This window comes from Diadema setosum, chromosome 8 (genome assembly GCF_964275005.1).
Source record: "Diadema setosum chromosome 8, eeDiaSeto1, whole genome shotgun sequence".
Taxonomy (NCBI): Eukaryota; Metazoa; Echinodermata; class Echinoidea; order Diadematoida; family Diadematidae; genus Diadema; species Diadema setosum.
The window spans coordinates 35,689,940-35,708,569 of NC_092692.1; the positions used below are offsets into that span (position 1 = coordinate 35,689,940).

Below are 18,630 nucleotides of genomic sequence, written 5' to 3' on the forward strand. Positions count from 1 at the left end.
TGGCTCATAGAATGTGTAGTCTCGTCGGGAATTATAGAGAGATAATCATATTGAGATCCGACATGCAAAATTTCAACGAATCTGCAAAATGCCAGGCATAAACATAGTCATAATACTGTCACTTAATATTACTTCGTTCGATTTCATTGTTGTCATACAGTTGGCATGTTTATCTCGTCATGGCGGGTGAGAGTGACAACGAAAACAATAGCTGAAACATGATGTAAAATATATTCAAGACTCATAAAATGAAGAAAGGAATTGCGCGTCATCACAGTACACAGCAAGCATGCACGAAAACAACAGAATTCACTATATCATAACTATAGGACTAAACGATACAGAAATGTGCTGTAGATTAGAGGAGAAATGAAGAGAATTGATATAGGCAAGTAACTTCTGTGATGAGATCCTGTTAAACAATGTAACTTACAACTGTTTTGGTGGAGTTGTTGTCATTGACGCTGACTTCAAACTCATCATTGTGTGTGTGTGTGTGTGTGTGTGTGTGTGTGTGTTGTGTGTTTGCTTATTCGTGTTTTTGAAGTTCGAACCGCAAAATGTGAAAAAACAACAACCGAAACTATCATTACGGAAGACAGTAGCTATATCAGGTTTATTGGTTTTAATATTTGGTGTCAATTTAGCACTGAGTTGGAGTTCAAGACTGTAAATAGTATTTTTTTTTTTACTTCGTCCGTTTAAAACAAACTGGACTAAGAAAGACAAAATCTAGCGAAATGCGCAGTACCGAATTTTGTATTAACAGTTATTATATTGCATTCATATATTTACAAAATAGAATGCTAATTAGTATACCTAGGTTACATATAATTAGTAGGACCTACTGTATTCGATGCTTCAGTATTAGGAGCTTTACTTCTAAATGAATATATGACTTTTTAATTGCAGTTTACTCAAAGTGTTCAATGGTTACCCGGGTAATATTCTGGTATAATCAGACGCCTGTTAGTGTTGGTGGCTTACAAACGTATCACCAGTGAGTTAATTGTGACAACTCCATAGTATCACCGACGATATAATTCAAATACACACAGACATAACTCGGAACACGCCACAAAAAAAAAAACAGGTACCTAGATGTATGATAATAGGAACAATGGCACTGAATGGGAAGACATAACAAGAATGAACATTAACGTCTTCGCTCCATTCCACGTATTGTGTTGAGAGTTGAAGAAAGCGTGTATCTATGTAAGGTTTCTTTACTCAATAGAAACACCAGCAGGTATCAATAATGCTCTTTGTTCCGCCTTTTAGCACGCTACATGTAGAATCAATGAGCTAGAACCCCGTCTTGGAATTCCAGTACATTACCGGATAATGTGTTGACTTAGTGCAGCTGTTGCAGTCCTTTTGTATATTCGCACTTCTACAAGATCCCAGTAAACTGAAATGTATGATATACATTGTAACAATATGCGCGCTGGTGAGGCCACTGAAATCATTTTCGACTTCAACGATTTTGTATGGAAATTTGGTCTCCTACAAATTATTTCGCCGTATTTTTGTCGGTCAAAAGTCATTAAAGCATTACATCCTCCTCCATGACAATAAGAATTCGATGATGAATAGTAGATCTGCCCATAACAGAAGAGACCAGGGGGTCTCGCGCTCACCCGAGCATCACAAGTCTTCCTTCCACGCATTCTTACCGACTATTACCTAAGAAGAACGTACGGCAAATATGGGGAGCTTTGTATGGGCGAGGAGGTATATACTAGACCTAGCAACCCCTTGGTATGGAGACCTCCATTAGGAGGACGTGGTGACTATATATATATTTTTTGTAAGTTGCGCTCATTGTAATGTTTGTATGTATTTTTATTTACCCTGTGGAAATAAATGAATGAATGAATGAGTGAATGAATGAACATTGGCAATAATACCTGCCAAGTTTGTAGAAAATTTAACGATGCGTTTTTAGAAGAAGATCAAAATGTAAAAGTGACCCCAAATATGGTCCCGGTCCCAAGGGGACCACCTCTGAATCTGTCATAATTGTGCTTCCACTAAATATAGGGGTGCCTATACAGTGTACATTTCCTCAGAATATTTCTGGTGTCATAGAAGAACATTTTTTGCTTTAAAGTAATTCAAGGATATACTTATTCGGGGGCAAGTAGGGCATGGTGCCTACTTGTACAAAATCATGCCAGCAAAAATACCTGCCAAGTTTGGTGAAAATTTGACCCTTTCATTTTCAAAAAGAAGATGATAAAGTGAAAATTGGGCCTCAGATTGGTCACCCCTCCCCCACCTCTCCCTGCTGATGGCATTGTTTCTGTTATGATAAACTGTGCGTGTATCAACAATCGTCAAAAAATGATCTACCGTCGCAACAAGATACGAAATGCCGAGACATTACAAGTATTTTTGAACAATCAGAATATTTTGGAATATGGGAATTACTGCTCCTGTTCTAATATTTCTTTGTCTTTTCAAATAATTTTCATAACATCAGCCCCGTGAGATCTACGAAAAATATACTCTGTAAAGTTTGAGGATGAAGTTAAATTCAAGTATCGGTTTTCAGGGAAGTAGTATTTTGCTTTTAACTATAACGGCAACTCTGTGAACTTTCGTTCATTATCAATATGATTCTGTTCTGTTCAGTCCTATTCTATTCAGTTTTGCATTGATGTGAGATCAGCACGAAAGGGTATGATGTGTTTTTAGACAAAGCATACTGTGTATTGTAAATGTGGTGCATTGTGTGCTTGCGTGCCAATTGCAGTTTAAAGAAAAAACAAAACAAAAACAAAACCCGAAACATTGTAAGTACTTTCCCAGAGTTTTGAGAGGTTTCATTCCCTTCATTTAATAACTTTGTTTTCTCTGTAATATTGTCGTGTAATATCGTATATCATCGTCACATTTCTACGTATGCATGCTTTATTATGTGAAAATAAATGAATACTGAATGTTCTTATTAGAAACACCTGCTTGCACCATTTGCGTCTATTAGACACTATTACAGGCAAGACGGCAAGGTTATTGATTAAACGCTTTGATCGGAATTATTTATCATCTACGCTCGATGAGAGCTGACGCATGAACAATATTTTCCTAACATCTCACCGCTCTACCAGTCTACGATGTGAGATAAATGATTTTCCACTTGAGGTAAAGTATTCAATCTTTGTCCTCACGTGGTTGCGCAAACGTCTAGATAATTATGTACATGATAACTGGTGCACCTTTGATACCCTCATTCGACGAAATCAGAATTATGATTTCTTTATCTTTGCAGGCCCGACCGAGCCGACCTAAACCTATCGCCTATGCCAGCGGAGCCGATCACGCATTCGCCATAAACGTCTCCTCTAGAGCGAACACCTGTGATTGCACATTAATACCAATGATGCAGTAATTCTGTCAGCATCATGTGACTTTACAATATGACTTGCAGAAATAGCTCGACTCAAAACAGTGCAGACGTATTCGTCGGACCTGACCTAACTACATGTATAGTGAGAAGAAAGGGCCCCGGACAGAGTTTGGGATAGCTAGTGTTCGTTTAAAGTGAAGTACGAGATGGGTTTCAACGTGAAATTCGTAAGCGGACCTGTGTCCCGAGATTTGATCTGTCCGTTATGTCGCGGAGTCTTCGTGGATCCCGTGGTTCTCCATCCATGCGAGCACGTCGTCTGCACAGCGTGTCTGAAGGCCTGCACGTCCCGCGTACAACTCCTGCAGTCATGTCCTCACTGCCGGAACCCACTCTTTGAGAAGCCAACCCTGGCGCCTCATCATTTCATCGCTCGTCTGCTCAAGCTGATCGTGAAGTGCCATCGCGAGTGCGGCCACAAGTGCGAACTGAGCGCCTTGCCCGAGCACGTCCTCAACGAATGCATTCTGGGAGTCGTGTCGTGCCCGAACAAGGTCAGGGGTTGTCACAAGGAACTCAAGCGGAAGATGCTCGACGCGCATGTAAAAGAATGCGACTTCCGGTTGGTGACGTGCGAGGGATGTGGGGCGGAGATGGTGTACTCGAGACTCGCGCTTCACCAAAAGCGACGTCGGTGCGTGGAGGGGAAGTTGTTGGGTCAGCGGGTACGGAGCGCGGCGGCGGCCATGCGACAGGTCCGAGAGCACCAGGAACTCTTGCGTAAGGAGGTCATCACGCTGGAAGGACAGCTGATGAGACTCCGCTCAAGCAAACTCGAAGCCCGCGGCAGGTTGAAGTCAGCACCTCCAAGGCTTCCAGGAGGATCGACGTCATCATCGACCTCAACGTCGAGACCAGAGTCTTCAAGGAGTACGGTCAGTATAGCGTCGCAAATGTCAACGAAGAAGAACAGAGGACCACCAAAAGCACCAACAATATTTCTAACCGATGCTACATCGTCTTTCGATGTATTACCTTTCAACGCGACGTCTACATCCTCTTCCAGATCATCTCCTCGCCAAGCCTCGTCCGACCATGAGGAAGATGAGGACTCAATGGCCGTTGCGATGATCGTAGACGGAGAGACGTCATCGGATGAGAGGAGTAGTAGTTATGGCAACCAAGGTGAAAGCATGCTCACTTGCAAAAGATGCAGAAAGACCTTTCATCCGGACACGAACCATGACAGGGCTTGTCGATGGCATCGTGGGGTGAGTAGACTGCTATTTCCCTTTGTGTATTTTTTTTGATCGTTCATCTTGGTGTTAGTTTGCTCACCTTACATTCTAGTTATTTATCATATTTTTTATGACGTGATGAAACCGCTAACGGAGCAATGAACCAATCACCGTGAGTCCTCCCTGCCAAGAAATATTCTGATCTTACGGGATATGGTGGGTCTCACCTTTATAATTATGACCACTTTGTTTTGCTTTGTTTTTGGATATCTCTGCCATTGCAAAACCGATTTGTATCGTTATAAGCTTTTAATTCCCCTATAATAGTATGCCTTTAAATATTTCATACAGTTAAAATCTCAATCCCCATCTCAACCAAAACTATACCAGCCTTTTGAACGATATCTATTTCTTTTTCTATGTACCACTCAACCAAATCGCCTGAATTTTGCTACATTTGTATCAAACTGCGTGGTATGCTTTGCCTACATGAACGCTATATCCAAAACAGTATCAATACCTATCCATTTTTCTCCCCCACCCCTACAGTGACACAATCTTTCTCTCTTTTCTTTTATCATTTTACCCAATTTCCGGTTGTTTCTTGCTCGGTCCATCCTTCGACTTGTGGACTTGGAACATAATGCCCGACTTTCGCTTATGACATCACCGTACAGCCGGTAAGCTAATGTTTTGTTCACCTATGTGAACATAAAGGGGTCTGGAAACAAAATTGTGCCTCCATTTTGAAATGCAAAGGGCAGAAGAGATTTATTTTTAAAAAAAGTAGAAGAAAGAGCAAAACTTTATTTGTTACTGTTATTGTAAAAAAACCAGAAGTCATCACTTTGCAGTTTAGATTGCATCATAATGGTGAGTAGACCTACAATGCCTTATCTGATATTATTTGAACATGATTTCTAGGTGACAGTCAAAGCCAATGTTATCAAAGCGTGTGCATCCAATACAATTCCAATTTAAGTTTGATAGAGCAACCTAAAATGAGGCCAAATCAAACTCCGACATGTAAAAGGCCTCTGAGCACACCCGGCACTTCAGTAGTGCAGGCTGGCCTGTTAATTTGACCACTTTCATTGACAGATCTCATCCATTCAGTGAGACATTCAATTGTTCCATCAAGATAACACTCAAACTTGGAAAAGTGCAATTTGTCAGTGTCTTTAAAGTTTATGTGCTCAGTCATGCATGGCATCTATCAACATGATCAGGTATCAATGAAAAGAGAACGAGTTCCCCTTTCCTCACAACCAATATTGCGCTCTCCATAGCTGACAATTATGAAATAGTAGCCCTCCAAAGTTGGATTACTATTTTTTTTTCTTCTTTAAATACATACTGTAGTTTAGGCGTGATATTTGAGACTGGAGATTTCCGTTGAAGAGTCTTATCTCTTATGTTTATATACATTGTATCTCTTTAACATGTGACATATACCTACCGGATAAACGTTTTGAATTTTCTGTTTTGTTCTTTTGAATTCCATTCCATATTCCTGGATATTCTTTCACCAATGCGGCTTCCACTATTACGTGTCCAACCTTCAATATTTAGATCGTAAGTATCGAATCACACAATTTCAATTGTTCTGCATGGATACATGTATAGTAAAAACGTATTTGATTCAGTGGGATAGATGACAGTCTTAAATGTTTGAATTCAACTTCATTTCGTACACAGGATTGTATAAGAATTCCATAAAATTTACAAGGCGCAAGTCCCGACAGATGGGAAATTAAATCTTAGAATTGGTAGTTAAAACGTCTTTAACGACTGCCTAGCATGGTTATCGCAACTTAACCATAACACAAGACACTAAAACGATACCTACACATGGAATGTTAGGAAATCTTAGTATTCAGTTCTTTTTAAGATGATTTCTAGGTTCCTTAGCTGGAACTTTGACGACCAACCACTAGTAGACACACACCCACGCACGCAAGGACACCTCCTCACAATACCTTATCACTTGAACATTTTTATACTGTACGGTGAAAGAAAAAAAAAATGAAATGATAGTTTGTGTTGCATTGCAAAGATGAATATTGACTTTAATGTAAAATGCTAATTTCTTCTTTCCTTCACTTCTCTCACACCTATGTGCCTAATCCGGCAGCTGAATTTATTTGTAAGTATGCCCTCACTTTTATAAGCAGTATACAGTGTATAACTACAGACTGTAGACATATCGTTTTGCACTCATCTTGTATGTTGCTTTTTATCGTTTGATTCAAGTTTGTGAGAAACAGTTAACTTGTTGCTTTTCAATTTCAGTCACAGGTTTAAAAAAAAAAATATTTGCATTGAGCAATAAACATGTTGGTATGGAACTTGGAGAGTTTATCCAAAAAAAAAAAAAATACATACATGTATGTACCAACTTTTAGCTCTATTGCAGCTGTAGAAAATATATACATTGTACGTACCTCCTGTAGTTCATGGGACCCTCTACATTTAAATGTAACACTATATCTATAGAGAAACTTGCATTATACGTTTCTGCTATTGAAGGTGCTGTTTTCAAGTTTGATGGTGATCTATTAAAGGTGACACGAGGATGACAAATAAAATACAAAAGAAACGTCTAAGTACTGAAAATGTAAACATAAAGCATGAATCTTTTATTTAATTAGTGGTATGTCTCTTTCAGCAACTACATGTATACTACATTGTATTCAAGCAATAAAAATAGATGATATACACCTGTATTTGTATCCTACCATAATACACCGGTATGCATATACTAGTATATCCCTGCTTCAAGGGTGTGTCATTCTGACAAATCACATCTATTGGAAAGATTTGATATATCACACCTTTACCTTTTCAAAATGATTCTTGTCAGTTTCAAGCCATTAACCCAACAATTTCTGTTTTGCTTCTCTTTTGAATTCTTCAACCCTGGACTGACATGGCAGGGGGTAAGTTATAAAGTGGCATAATCTTGCTCAAGTTTGCTGCCTGTGTGTATAAACTTGGCCTCACATTCATCTCAGCAAATCCTCATTTAATCCACACATTTTCACTTCGTAATCGAGTGAACAACACTTCCTAAAACCATCAGATTTGGGGGAAGTCATCCCAAAAATATATAAAGTTTATTTGCTAGAGAAAAGAACAATACACTGTATTTGTGATCAAAATACTGTGTACTCCCGTTTCAACGAACATGATTACAACAAAGTTTCATATACAGCATAAAAATTCAGGTCCCCAAATTATCATCACTAGATTTTTCTGCACATTAGTTGATCAGCTGTAATAAAATCTGGGTAAAATGAAAGAAAACTGCCAGCTCCGAGGACTTCATTATATGTAAATGGGTGTTGCATGTGGTGTGTGTTCACACACTTCTTTTTAGCTGCAGCTTGCACTGGAAGACTCATGACACACAAATGGGGGAATAAAAAGGGACAACATTATCAAAGATGAGGAAGATATACTGACTCTAAAAACTTCGTCTGGTTTCCAGACCCTTTGCCAGCTGGACTCTGTTGCCGCCTTTGCCGAAAAACCACCTTAAACTATGCAAGTTTTCGACGTTGAGGGCGTCAATATTCTGTATTGCAAAATAGTATGAGCAGAGGGTCTGGAAGCCAGACTACTAAAAACTATAATTTTTTTAAATTTTTTTTTATAGAAAGATTAATTGAGACCTTCCACGTTTTCACAAAGTCTTTGATAAGCACATCAATTTGAGGCTGTAGAAAACATTTTGTATATTTTAAAATATCATGTACACAAATTTGAACTAAACCTACATATAAATCTTATGTATAAAGGAATTACATTTTTTATATTCTCATGTAATCTGTTTAAGGTATAAATTCATAAGATCTCTTCAACACAACATACATTTGTATTTTTGTATGGTAATTGTCAATGGTATTCTCAGACTTCTACATGTTTTATGTATCTTGAGCTACCTGAGTTGCATTACTTGCAGACAGCCCCTTCCTCAAATGTGTTAGGCAGCACCATCTATACACATCACAACTACTGCATAAATCATCCTACAACTTGTAGATGTCATAACTAAGCATTATGCTTATACCTCAGTTTACCTCTGCAATGGTTTAATACTACTTTTTAATCTTCTTATCCTGCTTTCATTCTGTACTTGCTGCCTTGTGACTGCTTCATCACATAACAGGGGGTGAGTAGAAAATCTTTTTTGATTTATGAACTATGAGTATTTTATAAGTGGAATGGTGGGCATAAGGAGATAATAAAAGATATACATTGTAGCTGATGAAAGGCTTGGCACTTCTGGAAAGAACAGAAGATACTGGTGTAGTCAGGAAAGCATTTGTACCTTTTGTATAAACACAATTTTGTGAAGATGAAACAGCCAATGATTTTATACTTTTATGTTTGTTTGTTTTTGTTTTTTATAACATGAGACATTTGTCAAACAACGACAGTTATTGCATAGCTTGAGCTGTATCCAGGTTCACACCTACAACTACAATCTTCGAAAGGCACATAAAAAGTCTTTAGTCTCCATAGCAATTTGGATGTGAATTTGAATACATTTTACCACCTGATCAAAAATTGTTGAGGCAATAACGTCAATGAGAATAACATTACATGTACAAACTACATGCTGTACATAAACACATAGCATGTATGAGGGAGAGGAACTACAATGTACTACCGGTAGCTTGGAGAAACAAACAGAGTCCACTCTGTATAATTGATGTTGGGAGTCAAAGTAAAGATGAAAAATGTATGATCAATGATATCAGCTTCTTTTCTTTCAAGGATATACATGTACTGGCTTTTCAGTTACATGTACAGTGGAAACTCGATATAAAGAGATCTGATATAACAAAATGCCTGATGTAACAGACTAATTTCTCTGGACCCAATGAATTTATTTCCTTTGCTTCGTATTGATTATTGACTACTGATATAACAAAATATGATATAAAGAACAAATTATCTTGGTCCCAAGGATCTCGTCATACTGGGTTTCCACTGCATCTCACTGGGCAAAAATAGTTCCCAAATCAGAGAGATTTGTATATCCTCGTATCCAGATGTGGAGAGATATTGACATTTTCAGGAAGCCTCCTACAGAACAAGGGGACTTGGAAAATCTGTTAATTGCCAAATCTCCATTGAGAAATCTCCATAATTCTATCATGGTGTGTCTCATAATGTCAAAATTCTGTAGGTAGAGGAATACCACTAATTCTACTGTGATATCAAGAAAGTGTGTAAACCGAAAATCAATATCTTCACATTCTCTGCCCATTCATGCATGAGGTGTTGACTTTCAGCTACCTATAATTCATGCAGAGTTTCTTAATGCATTGCAATAAGTGTAGTGTATGATTTGCTAAATTTATCAACTAAAAGATAAAATCCGTACATCTTCTCTTTCCAGACGTGCATGATTTGTGGCCAGCTGAACTTCAAGCGAGGCTGTGTTGTGGGATACCACCTTGCGGCTGACCCAAGCAAGACCGTCACCTTTGCACTTCCCGACAAGGAACACATCATGGCGAATTCTGGCTCGATTGAAGTCCAATCTTAACAAACTGCAACACTGTACCTGCCTTATCACCAGACCTTGATCTCAAAGGGCTCATGCTTGAAACCAATTGTCCTTGGATTTTAATTCTCTAATTACACACAAGTACCACACTGGATGTATTTGTGAAAACTGGTCTGGAAATCAATACTGTACTTCGAAGTTCGCTGACAATCAAGTCATGCCCTGACATGTCAAATTTCTGGAGGACCTTGATCTCAAAGGGCTCATGCTTGAAACCAATTGTCCTTGGATTTTAATTCTCTAATTACACACAAGTACTACACTGGATGTATTTGTGAAAACTGGTCTGGAAATCAATACTGTACTTCGAAGTTCGTTGACAATCAAGTCATGCCCTGACATGTCAAATTTCTGGAGGAAGTAGAGTGGACTCCCGTTATTACGAAGTCCTTGGGACTGGCCATTTCTTTCGTTATAACTGAACAAATAAACAATAAAAGACATAGAGTGGATGACATTGCGGCTTGGATTTTTACTTCGTTGTAATCAGAATTTCGTTATAACTATGTTCGTTGTAATGGGAGTGCACTGTACCAGTGCATTTTATGGTAGAAGCAAAAGTGCAATTATGTGTACCTGCATCGCATCTATCATTGCACTCCCGTCATAAAGAACATGGTTATAATGAAATTCCTGTTACGAGATCAAAATTTAGGTCCCAAAATCATCAGTGATACATGTATATGTTTATACATTATACTGTTTGGTTAGAACAAAATTTTATAACGAAAGAAAACCATAGGTCCTGAGGACTTCGTTTTAACAGGAGTACACAGTACTTGGTATATCATAACAAATAATGTCATTCTATCAAGTCAAACAACAAATCAGTATTGCACAATCTGGTGAAAAACGTACTCTATGCAGGAATGTGCTCTACCAGATACAAATAGTATGTATTTCAGTTAATAAGGTCACTCATAGTATAAGTCATCATCATTTTTTTTTTTTTTTTCTGAGCAGCTTATCAGAACAAAACAGCAGCTACAATCAGCATAGCTTACAATTACTTAACATAACAAATCAGCAGTACAGGTACATCATGCTACAAATTAGTCAAAGCTGTATCCTAAAATAAACAAAAGACTTTACATTTGTAGGCTACTGTACACCGACATACAATACATGCATATATGCTACTTAAGGAGAGAAATCCACTTTCTTTTCACATGTATATATTCAGCAGCTGCATTTCTTACAGGAAATCATAATTTGCAGGATGTTAAAGGTCCTGCATTTTTTTTTTTTTTTTTTTTTTTTACAGTTAAAAAGCAACACTGTGATCATACAAGAATACCTTTGCTATCCAGCTCTCGTTTCTTCAGGAGTTGTCACGAGCTGCAAGAAAACAAACATACAAATATGATATTGTAAATATGCTGCAAGCAGAATGTGAGTACAACACACTCGGATTGAAATGGCATCACTTACTTGACCCTTCTCATGAAACATCACAAATAATAAATAAATATAAAAATGATCAAATTTTTGCCACAGCACTATACAGAAAAGATAAAGACATTATTAATGTCCAATTATAGTTTCGCTCTTTGAAAGAAAGAACTCAACTACTTCGGTATAATATCAAATTTCACTATCTATCATTGCTGAGCAAACAGAAGAATTTCAGAAAAAATTGAAATGTATGCATCTTTATTAACATGTACCGGTAGTCTACTGCAAGAAGAGGAAAGTTCATATCAAGTTTCTTTCCAAAGACAAAGGGTTTTGTGATTATAGCATCAAAAGAAGTCGTACATTCTGTGTTGAAAATTCTTTCACATATCTCAACAAACAAATGTTATGTCACAGTCAGTAGAGTTAAAATCTATTTTGATGGCTGTGAATGTGCACACTTGTAATACAGAAAGTATCTGTGTGAAAACATTTTCATACTTCTCTATTCTTCATTTATTCCATACACATCTCTTGCACTTATCTTTCACTTTGCTTATATTTTCTAAATCATTACATCAACACTCCTTCATATTGTATGTCTAAATTCTAAATCTGAATAAAGCACATCTATGTACAGAACACTTGTATTTTCTTTTCATTTAAAAGTCGAATTTTAAAAAAAAAAAATGGGAATCTAAAAATGTTGAATCTAAATATGTTATGTATTCAAGTACATGTATTCTTATTCATTTCAGTTAATATGTTTATCTATGCATTCAGTTGCTCAGGTGTATTATTGTGTTGGTAGCAGTTCAGTGGCAATAGATAGTGTGTGTCGAATCAAAATGATGTAATCTGTAATAGATAAAATATACTGTATTTATATTTTTGTTAAAATATGATGATTGCACTGCCTGTCAATCAAGATTGCAATGATTTCTTGAAAGTACAAAATTAAATATATTTATCAACTAATTTTCTGTACATATGTGTATTATTTTTTTCTATGAAAACGTGGGAGAAAACAAAACAACAAACAAATAAGCAAACAGACCTAATAACAGAAATGCTTCACCGAGGTGGTATTTCCACATTTATCAGTTGACACACACAAATGATCTAGTTGCTGCATTCTGGCACTGCAGTCTGAAAGGGACTGTACAGTACTGGTTGAGGTAGGGATTCATGCTTTGAACATTCCTAAGTGAGATAATGAAAAGCCTCTTATGAAATATGAAAGAGCACGTAATTTTAAGAAGGATTCAACATTTATTTGATGAAAATTAGTTTTCAAATGGCCGAGATATCCAAAAAAGTGCTAATAATAAAAGGCAACATGCCACAACTTTATTAGGATCTCTTTGTTTCACCTTGTTTTTTGATATCTCAGCCATTTCAAAACCGATTTTCATCGAATAAACTTTTGATACCCCTTAGAACTGCATGCTCTTTGACATCTCATAGAGTGGTTTCTGAATATCTCGCAAAACGTTGAAAGCTAAATCCTCACCTCGACCAGAACTGTACACACCCTTTAATAGCACTTGTGCTACCTTACTATGATAGTTATATTGTGTACATTTGGTTTGACAGAAGACATAATATCTCACTAGTTTTATTTCTCCATCATATCAGTAAAACATGTAATGTTTCATCCAAATATGAATTACTCCCCACTAACATAAAAAAAACCCAAACATTCAAATTTGCAAGGAAAGGCTAGAATGATATAATGTACATTGTACAATGCATCTACGATAATCAAATCAGTTTTGGCATAGGCCTACAGTACTCAAATGATGCCAGTTTGACCAAATGCATAATTTAAGTAACAATAATAATAATCATGATGGGGAAATTAATAACAACGATACCAATAATAACATTGGTAACAGAAGAAACATAGTACAGTGTATCAACACTTCCACAGCTCAACATATTATTTCATATCACTGTATGATTCAAGGTGAGACACATTCCATTATAATTTTGCATCCATATTTTGATGAGGGTAAGTGAAATTATTACTATGTATTGACAGCCGGACTTTCATTGATGTTGTGTATGTGTTACCTCTCTATCACTGCACTCTTGTCAAGCTCATCCAGAGTGTAATTGAGAATCTTGTCGTGACCCTCAAACTTGAAGTAACCCTTGAACTTTGAACCCTGGAGCATCATGGGAAACCAGAGGTGGTCATCTGGCCACATGGACTGGAATGGTATGGCATCCACCTCAAACCACTGGGGTCTCATTTCTAGGGAGCAAGATGGAAACAATGACCAACAGGTGAGGGAGACGGTCAAATTGTTACTGATAGTTAAGTGGGTTTGATATTTTGATCTTACAAATTTTGTGACACAAGTAAAAAGTGAAAATACAGGCAACCCTCAACATCATTTGGAATGACATTTTTCTTTGTTATGTCCAAATTCTGTTACAGCTGATCACTAAAATAAATAAAGTTATAAACATAAAAATTTCGGGGACCTGAATTTTAACTTGTTCTAACAAGAATTCTGTTTAAATAACTGTGTTTGTTATAATGGGAGTGCATTACAGGAAACCCAAACCAAAGAGAAATGTGGATTGAGTGAAAGCAGCATCATTAATAGAACATTATCAGTGAAAGTTTGAGGAAAAATCAGACAATCGATGCAAAAGTTATGAATTTTTAAAGTTTTGGTGTTGGAACCGCCGGATGAGGAGACTTCTAGAGGTTATGACGTATGTGTGGACAACAATATAAAGAAAATATAAAGGGAATTCCACAAAAATTCACTTTTCATGAAAATTACGCATTCCATCAACTTGATACTGACATATGTTAAGGGTAGCAATTATTCCCCCTGCTTTCTGAAAGCAGTTAGTCAAGTGCTCTTTCATTATGCTAAAAAAGTGAATTTTTGTGGAATTTTCACAGATGTGTACTAATGTTGCTGCTTTCACTCAATCCACATTGCTCTTTGGGTTTGGGTTCCCTTTAACTGCATACATCAGCCCAAGACTTGACCAGATAGAGTGAATTCTCAGGGAAGTTTTCAGACCTAAAGTGGTGATCATACAGTAAATCCCCTCGAGTGTGACAAATCTCCACGAACTCACTCACAACTGCGCATTATTTGTACACTGGACTCCCATTATCACGAAGTCTGAGGGACAGGCAGTTTTCTTTCATTATATCAAAATTGTGTTTTATGTGAACAAAAAACAAACAAACAATGAGAGGATAAAATTGCAGCCTGAATTTTTACTTCTTTGTAACCGGAATTTTGTTACTTTATAACCGTGTTTGTTATAGTGGGAGTGCACTGTATAGCAAACATTATTTCACCATCCACCTACCCTCTGTCTCCTGTGGTTCCCCTTCATACTGTGAGCCCTTGAATACATGCACTTCCAGGATCTGTGGATCTCCCACAAACTCAAAGTCTATTCTCCCCACATGGTTCAGTGTCTGTACTTCCAGACAACTCTCTTCCAGTAGTTCTCTGAAAATCAATAAAAGACAAAGTCAAAGGTCAAAAAGTAATTTGTTATCTTCGTCATCAAAATAAGAATCACACCTTTTATCAGAAAACAAATGAAGAGTTTTATTGCAAAATGAGCTAAGCGCCATTTTTTAAACATTTCAAAGTAAGTCCATCATCGGATAGAGCAAAATTAAACCTTTCCAGTAATACCTCACTTGTAACATATCATGAAATATTCTAGAAGTTATAATTACAAATATCCTGTATTTTCTTATCATTTGCTTTGTTTTTTAGCAGCTTTAATCACAAATATCTCAACTTAACAAGAATGGAGTTAGCTCACTTTGTGAAAAAACTCTTCAAATGCAAATTGCAATTCAAGTTCTAATGTGTTTTTGTATAGATATAACATTCATAATTTTAGAGAATTTAGCTTTCAAATCTACCTCCACATTACATACATATTAATGTTTTAGGATGGTGGCGAATTGCTCCTAGAATGGGAGAAAATCACCATTCCAAGCAGTGTGTGATCGATAGTCACAGAGGGGGTTCACTGGTCTCACTGCATAACATGCCATACATGTACATTCAACACTTGTGTTGATTGAATTTCACACAAAATAACCAATGAGCCAAGGCATTGCTACCTGTAACTCATTGCAATAAAGGATTTCTTCTCTTTTTTTTTTTCACCTCAAAGGTGTGAAATTACTAAGTTGCTTCTTGAAATAGATTTCATTTTCATTTCACTTATTTCCATATTCTCATTAAATGCAAAGAACGAAAGTGAAAACATAACATTACATTGGATTACAATACACAAACAAAAAAAAAAAAAAAAAAAAAAAAAAAATAAAAATAAAAGAGATACTATATATTGAGGGAGAGAGGGAGAAAAAAAAAGTCTAGAGAGAATATGGAGGAGCCAGCAGAGGCCATTGGCCTTTCCATGGCTGGGCTCCCACTTGACATTTTATATGCGACATTTTAAAATACATTTAAAAGGGGGGTAATTCTCTTATCTATCATGAAGCCAGTTCTTGATCACAGATTCAACCACTCACAAAATTGACTAACATGAAATTCTAGTTTCCCAAACTTTTATTCATGTGAAATATACTACTGTACATAATTAATTCATATTACATTTGAAAAGAATATGTGTGCACAAATATTCCACACTCCCACCCTTTGACCTACAGGAGCTGTATCGAAACAAATCACATACCTCTTAGCTCCTTCCTCGATGGTCTCTCCTGGCTGAACCTTCCCTCCAAAGCCATTCCATCTTCCGGCTCCAAAGCCCCGCTTCTTCATTCCCAGGAGCAGCCTGGAATTCTGGTGGATCATAACCAGTGTTAGAAGTTTGTTTGGTACCCCCATCTCAAGCTGCTAGCTGGTACTCTGAAAGAAGCATTGAAGAAGAACATCATCAAAACAAAGAATCAAACAAGAATGCATGTCTATCAACAAAAACTATATAATGGTAAAACTGCTGTGATTCGTAATGTCTACATGATGATCCGTGCATTTAATGTGTGCTATCAGAATTTCATTGTAAGGTAAATCTACAGTATCAATGCCACAAGAATCACAAGCTTTGTGTACAGTGGACTCCCGTTATAACAAAGTCCTCGGGACCGGCAGTTTTCTTTCGCTATATCGAAATTTCGTTATAACCGAATGAATAAACAATAAAAATACATAGAGTTGACAATGTTACGGCCCTAAATTTTACTTCGTTGTAACTGGAATTTCGTTATAACCGTGTTCGTTATAACGGGAGTGCACTGTATTGACATATTAATATTTGTTAAATACACTTACATGTCAATTGGATGGGGGAAGACAGTGTTACGTGCACTGCATTGTATACAGTAAATCATGGTTCATTCCTGTCATCCATATTTAATAGCATAATACAAGTATCTTTATGTCAACATGGTGTAAAATTTGTAGAAATGCTTTTCTACTAATTAGTAAACTGAACCATGTACTAACGTTAGAGCCTATCAATGGAAAATGCACAAAAAGAAAAAAAAATGATTTACTTTGTGTCTTTGGAGAGCACCAAGTTGATAACACAAAAAAATATTAGGCCTAAAATGCATAAACTTTCAATGGAATGGGATTGGGAGCTAAATTTTTTTTTTTTTTTTTTTTTTTTTTTTAAATCGTAATACTGCAACTGGTAGCTGGAATCTAAATTCTAGATGTGAGGAAATGTGCTGCATGCTGTATGAAATTGAAAGGCTGGCCAAAGAATAGCCCGACCAGACGCTGTTACGCTATGCGAAAACAGCGTCTGACGAGCGCGGCATGCAGCCTCAAAGTGAGGAACCTCAACACAACTACAAAACTTAGGAAAATGTATACTTTTCTCCTTTAAACAGAATACTTTACTCACGTTAAATGCATGTTTCTATTAGTATTACAGAAGAATAGTTCGCCACACTGGGTCCATGGAGACCACTTGCGATAAGTCCGTGGAACAAATAAAATGACACTTTCTGGCGCAATTCCATGGTACGTCGACGTACCATGTACATCGACTGTGCTGTGTTCAAGTGTATAGTTAGGCCTGGCGTGAAAGATTGTGTACCGTGTGGACATGCTGGATATGATGATCAATTTCGGTAAGTTTCATTGCGTACATTTGAATACTGATAGCATCAGATGTAGAGTAAATATTGAAGAGTATACTCGATGAGTTTGAGGTGACAAAAATGATGTTAAGTATCAAAATTCAAAGCTATCGTGATACGATTACGTCGCTCTCCTAGTGGTTGGTGGTCGCGCGCGTACAGCCCTGTCGCGACGTACCATGTACAGCGACTGGGCTGTGTATAGTTAGCCAAAGAAGTGAAGCCCATTTCCTTTTATATTCACACATACCCCCACCATAAATTAATGTACACAATTAGAAGTTATAAAACTCTATAATCTATGCTGCCGTCGAATATAGAGAGATTAGAGCATGTGTCCAGAGTCTGAAGATGTGCCAAATTAACAATTGGATGCCCATATCATATGGTCCGTTAACTGCGACCAGCAGCCCCAACGTACAACGTACAGTGTTGCAGGCGGCGGGTCTCCGGGGCTAATGGTCCGTACGTTTCGTTGCATGCAGCTATTAATTTATGCAGCCTTCTTGTCTGGCTAGCCATCTGGCACAGAGAGTGGAGGTATCCCTGTAGAGTAGGAAGCATGGGTCATACTACACGACACAATTAAGTTTGCTCACGAACTATCTGTAAAAATTATAGTGATACTTCTAATAGAAATCTAGATACTGCAGCATGCAGCTGCATGCATCCGGCCTCTGTAACCACCCACGATTTAAAGTATGTGGGACTACGAGAAGTAACGGACTTCACACGAAGGGCAATAATCATATCTAATTTACTGATCTACTGCACGGATGAGGCTGGCCTGTTTCCGTTAGAATTTACTCTTTTCTATTTTGCAAAGTTAACTTCGTGTGCTCACCACGAAAATTCGTTCCAACCAAAGGGATTTGATAGCTTCTTCTCGCAACGTAGCACGACTTCAATCGTACGTGGCACGTGCGTTTTGATCCAGAGC

At 37.3% G+C, this 18,630-nt stretch overlaps 2 protein-coding genes across 2 annotated transcripts; one reads left to right on the top strand and one right to left on the bottom strand.

Annotated features, from left to right (window-relative positions):
- The first annotated feature begins 3,558 nt into the window (after positions 1-3,558).
- On the top strand, positions 3,559-10,150 carry LOC140232224 (uncharacterized). Its single transcript, XM_072312358.1, has 2 exons — positions 3,559-4,623; positions 10,001-10,150. The coding sequence occupies exons 1-2, from the start codon at positions 3,559-3,561 to the stop codon at positions 10,148-10,150; spliced, it is 1,215 nt and encodes a 404-aa protein (XP_072168459.1).
- A 631-nt stretch (positions 10,151-10,781) lies between these two features.
- LOC140232416 (oxidized purine nucleoside triphosphate hydrolase-like) lies at positions 10,782-18,630 on the bottom strand. Its single transcript, XM_072312549.1, has 5 exons — positions 18,535-18,630; positions 16,274-16,449; positions 14,915-15,060; positions 13,643-13,826; positions 10,782-11,509 (listed from the first exon to the last, which is right to left on the bottom strand). The coding sequence occupies exons 2-5, from the start codon at positions 16,426-16,428 to the stop codon at positions 11,503-11,505; spliced, it is 492 nt and encodes a 163-aa protein (XP_072168650.1). The 5' UTR covers positions 16,429-16,449; positions 18,535-18,630; the 3' UTR covers positions 10,782-11,502.

Coding starts and splice junctions, on each gene's coding strand:
- LOC140232224 (XM_072312358.1), top strand. CDS start 3,559: ATGGGTTTCAACGTGAAATTCGTAAGCGGACCTGTGTCCCGAGATTTG. Junction 4,624..10,000: donor CTTGTCGATGGCATCGTGGG/GTGAGTAGACTG, acceptor TTCTCTTTCCAG/ACGTGCATGATTTGTGGCCA.
- LOC140232416 (XM_072312549.1), bottom strand. CDS start 16,428: ATGGGGGTACCAAACAAACTTCTAACACTGGTTATGATCCACCAGAAT. Junction 15,061..16,273: donor ATCGAGGAAGGAGCTAAGAG/GTATGTGATTTG, acceptor ATTGATTTTCAG/AGAACTACTGGAAGAGAGTT. Junction 13,827..14,914: donor GGAACCACAGGAGACAGAGG/GTAGGTGGATGG, acceptor CTTGCTCCCTAG/AAATGAGACCCCAGTGGTTT.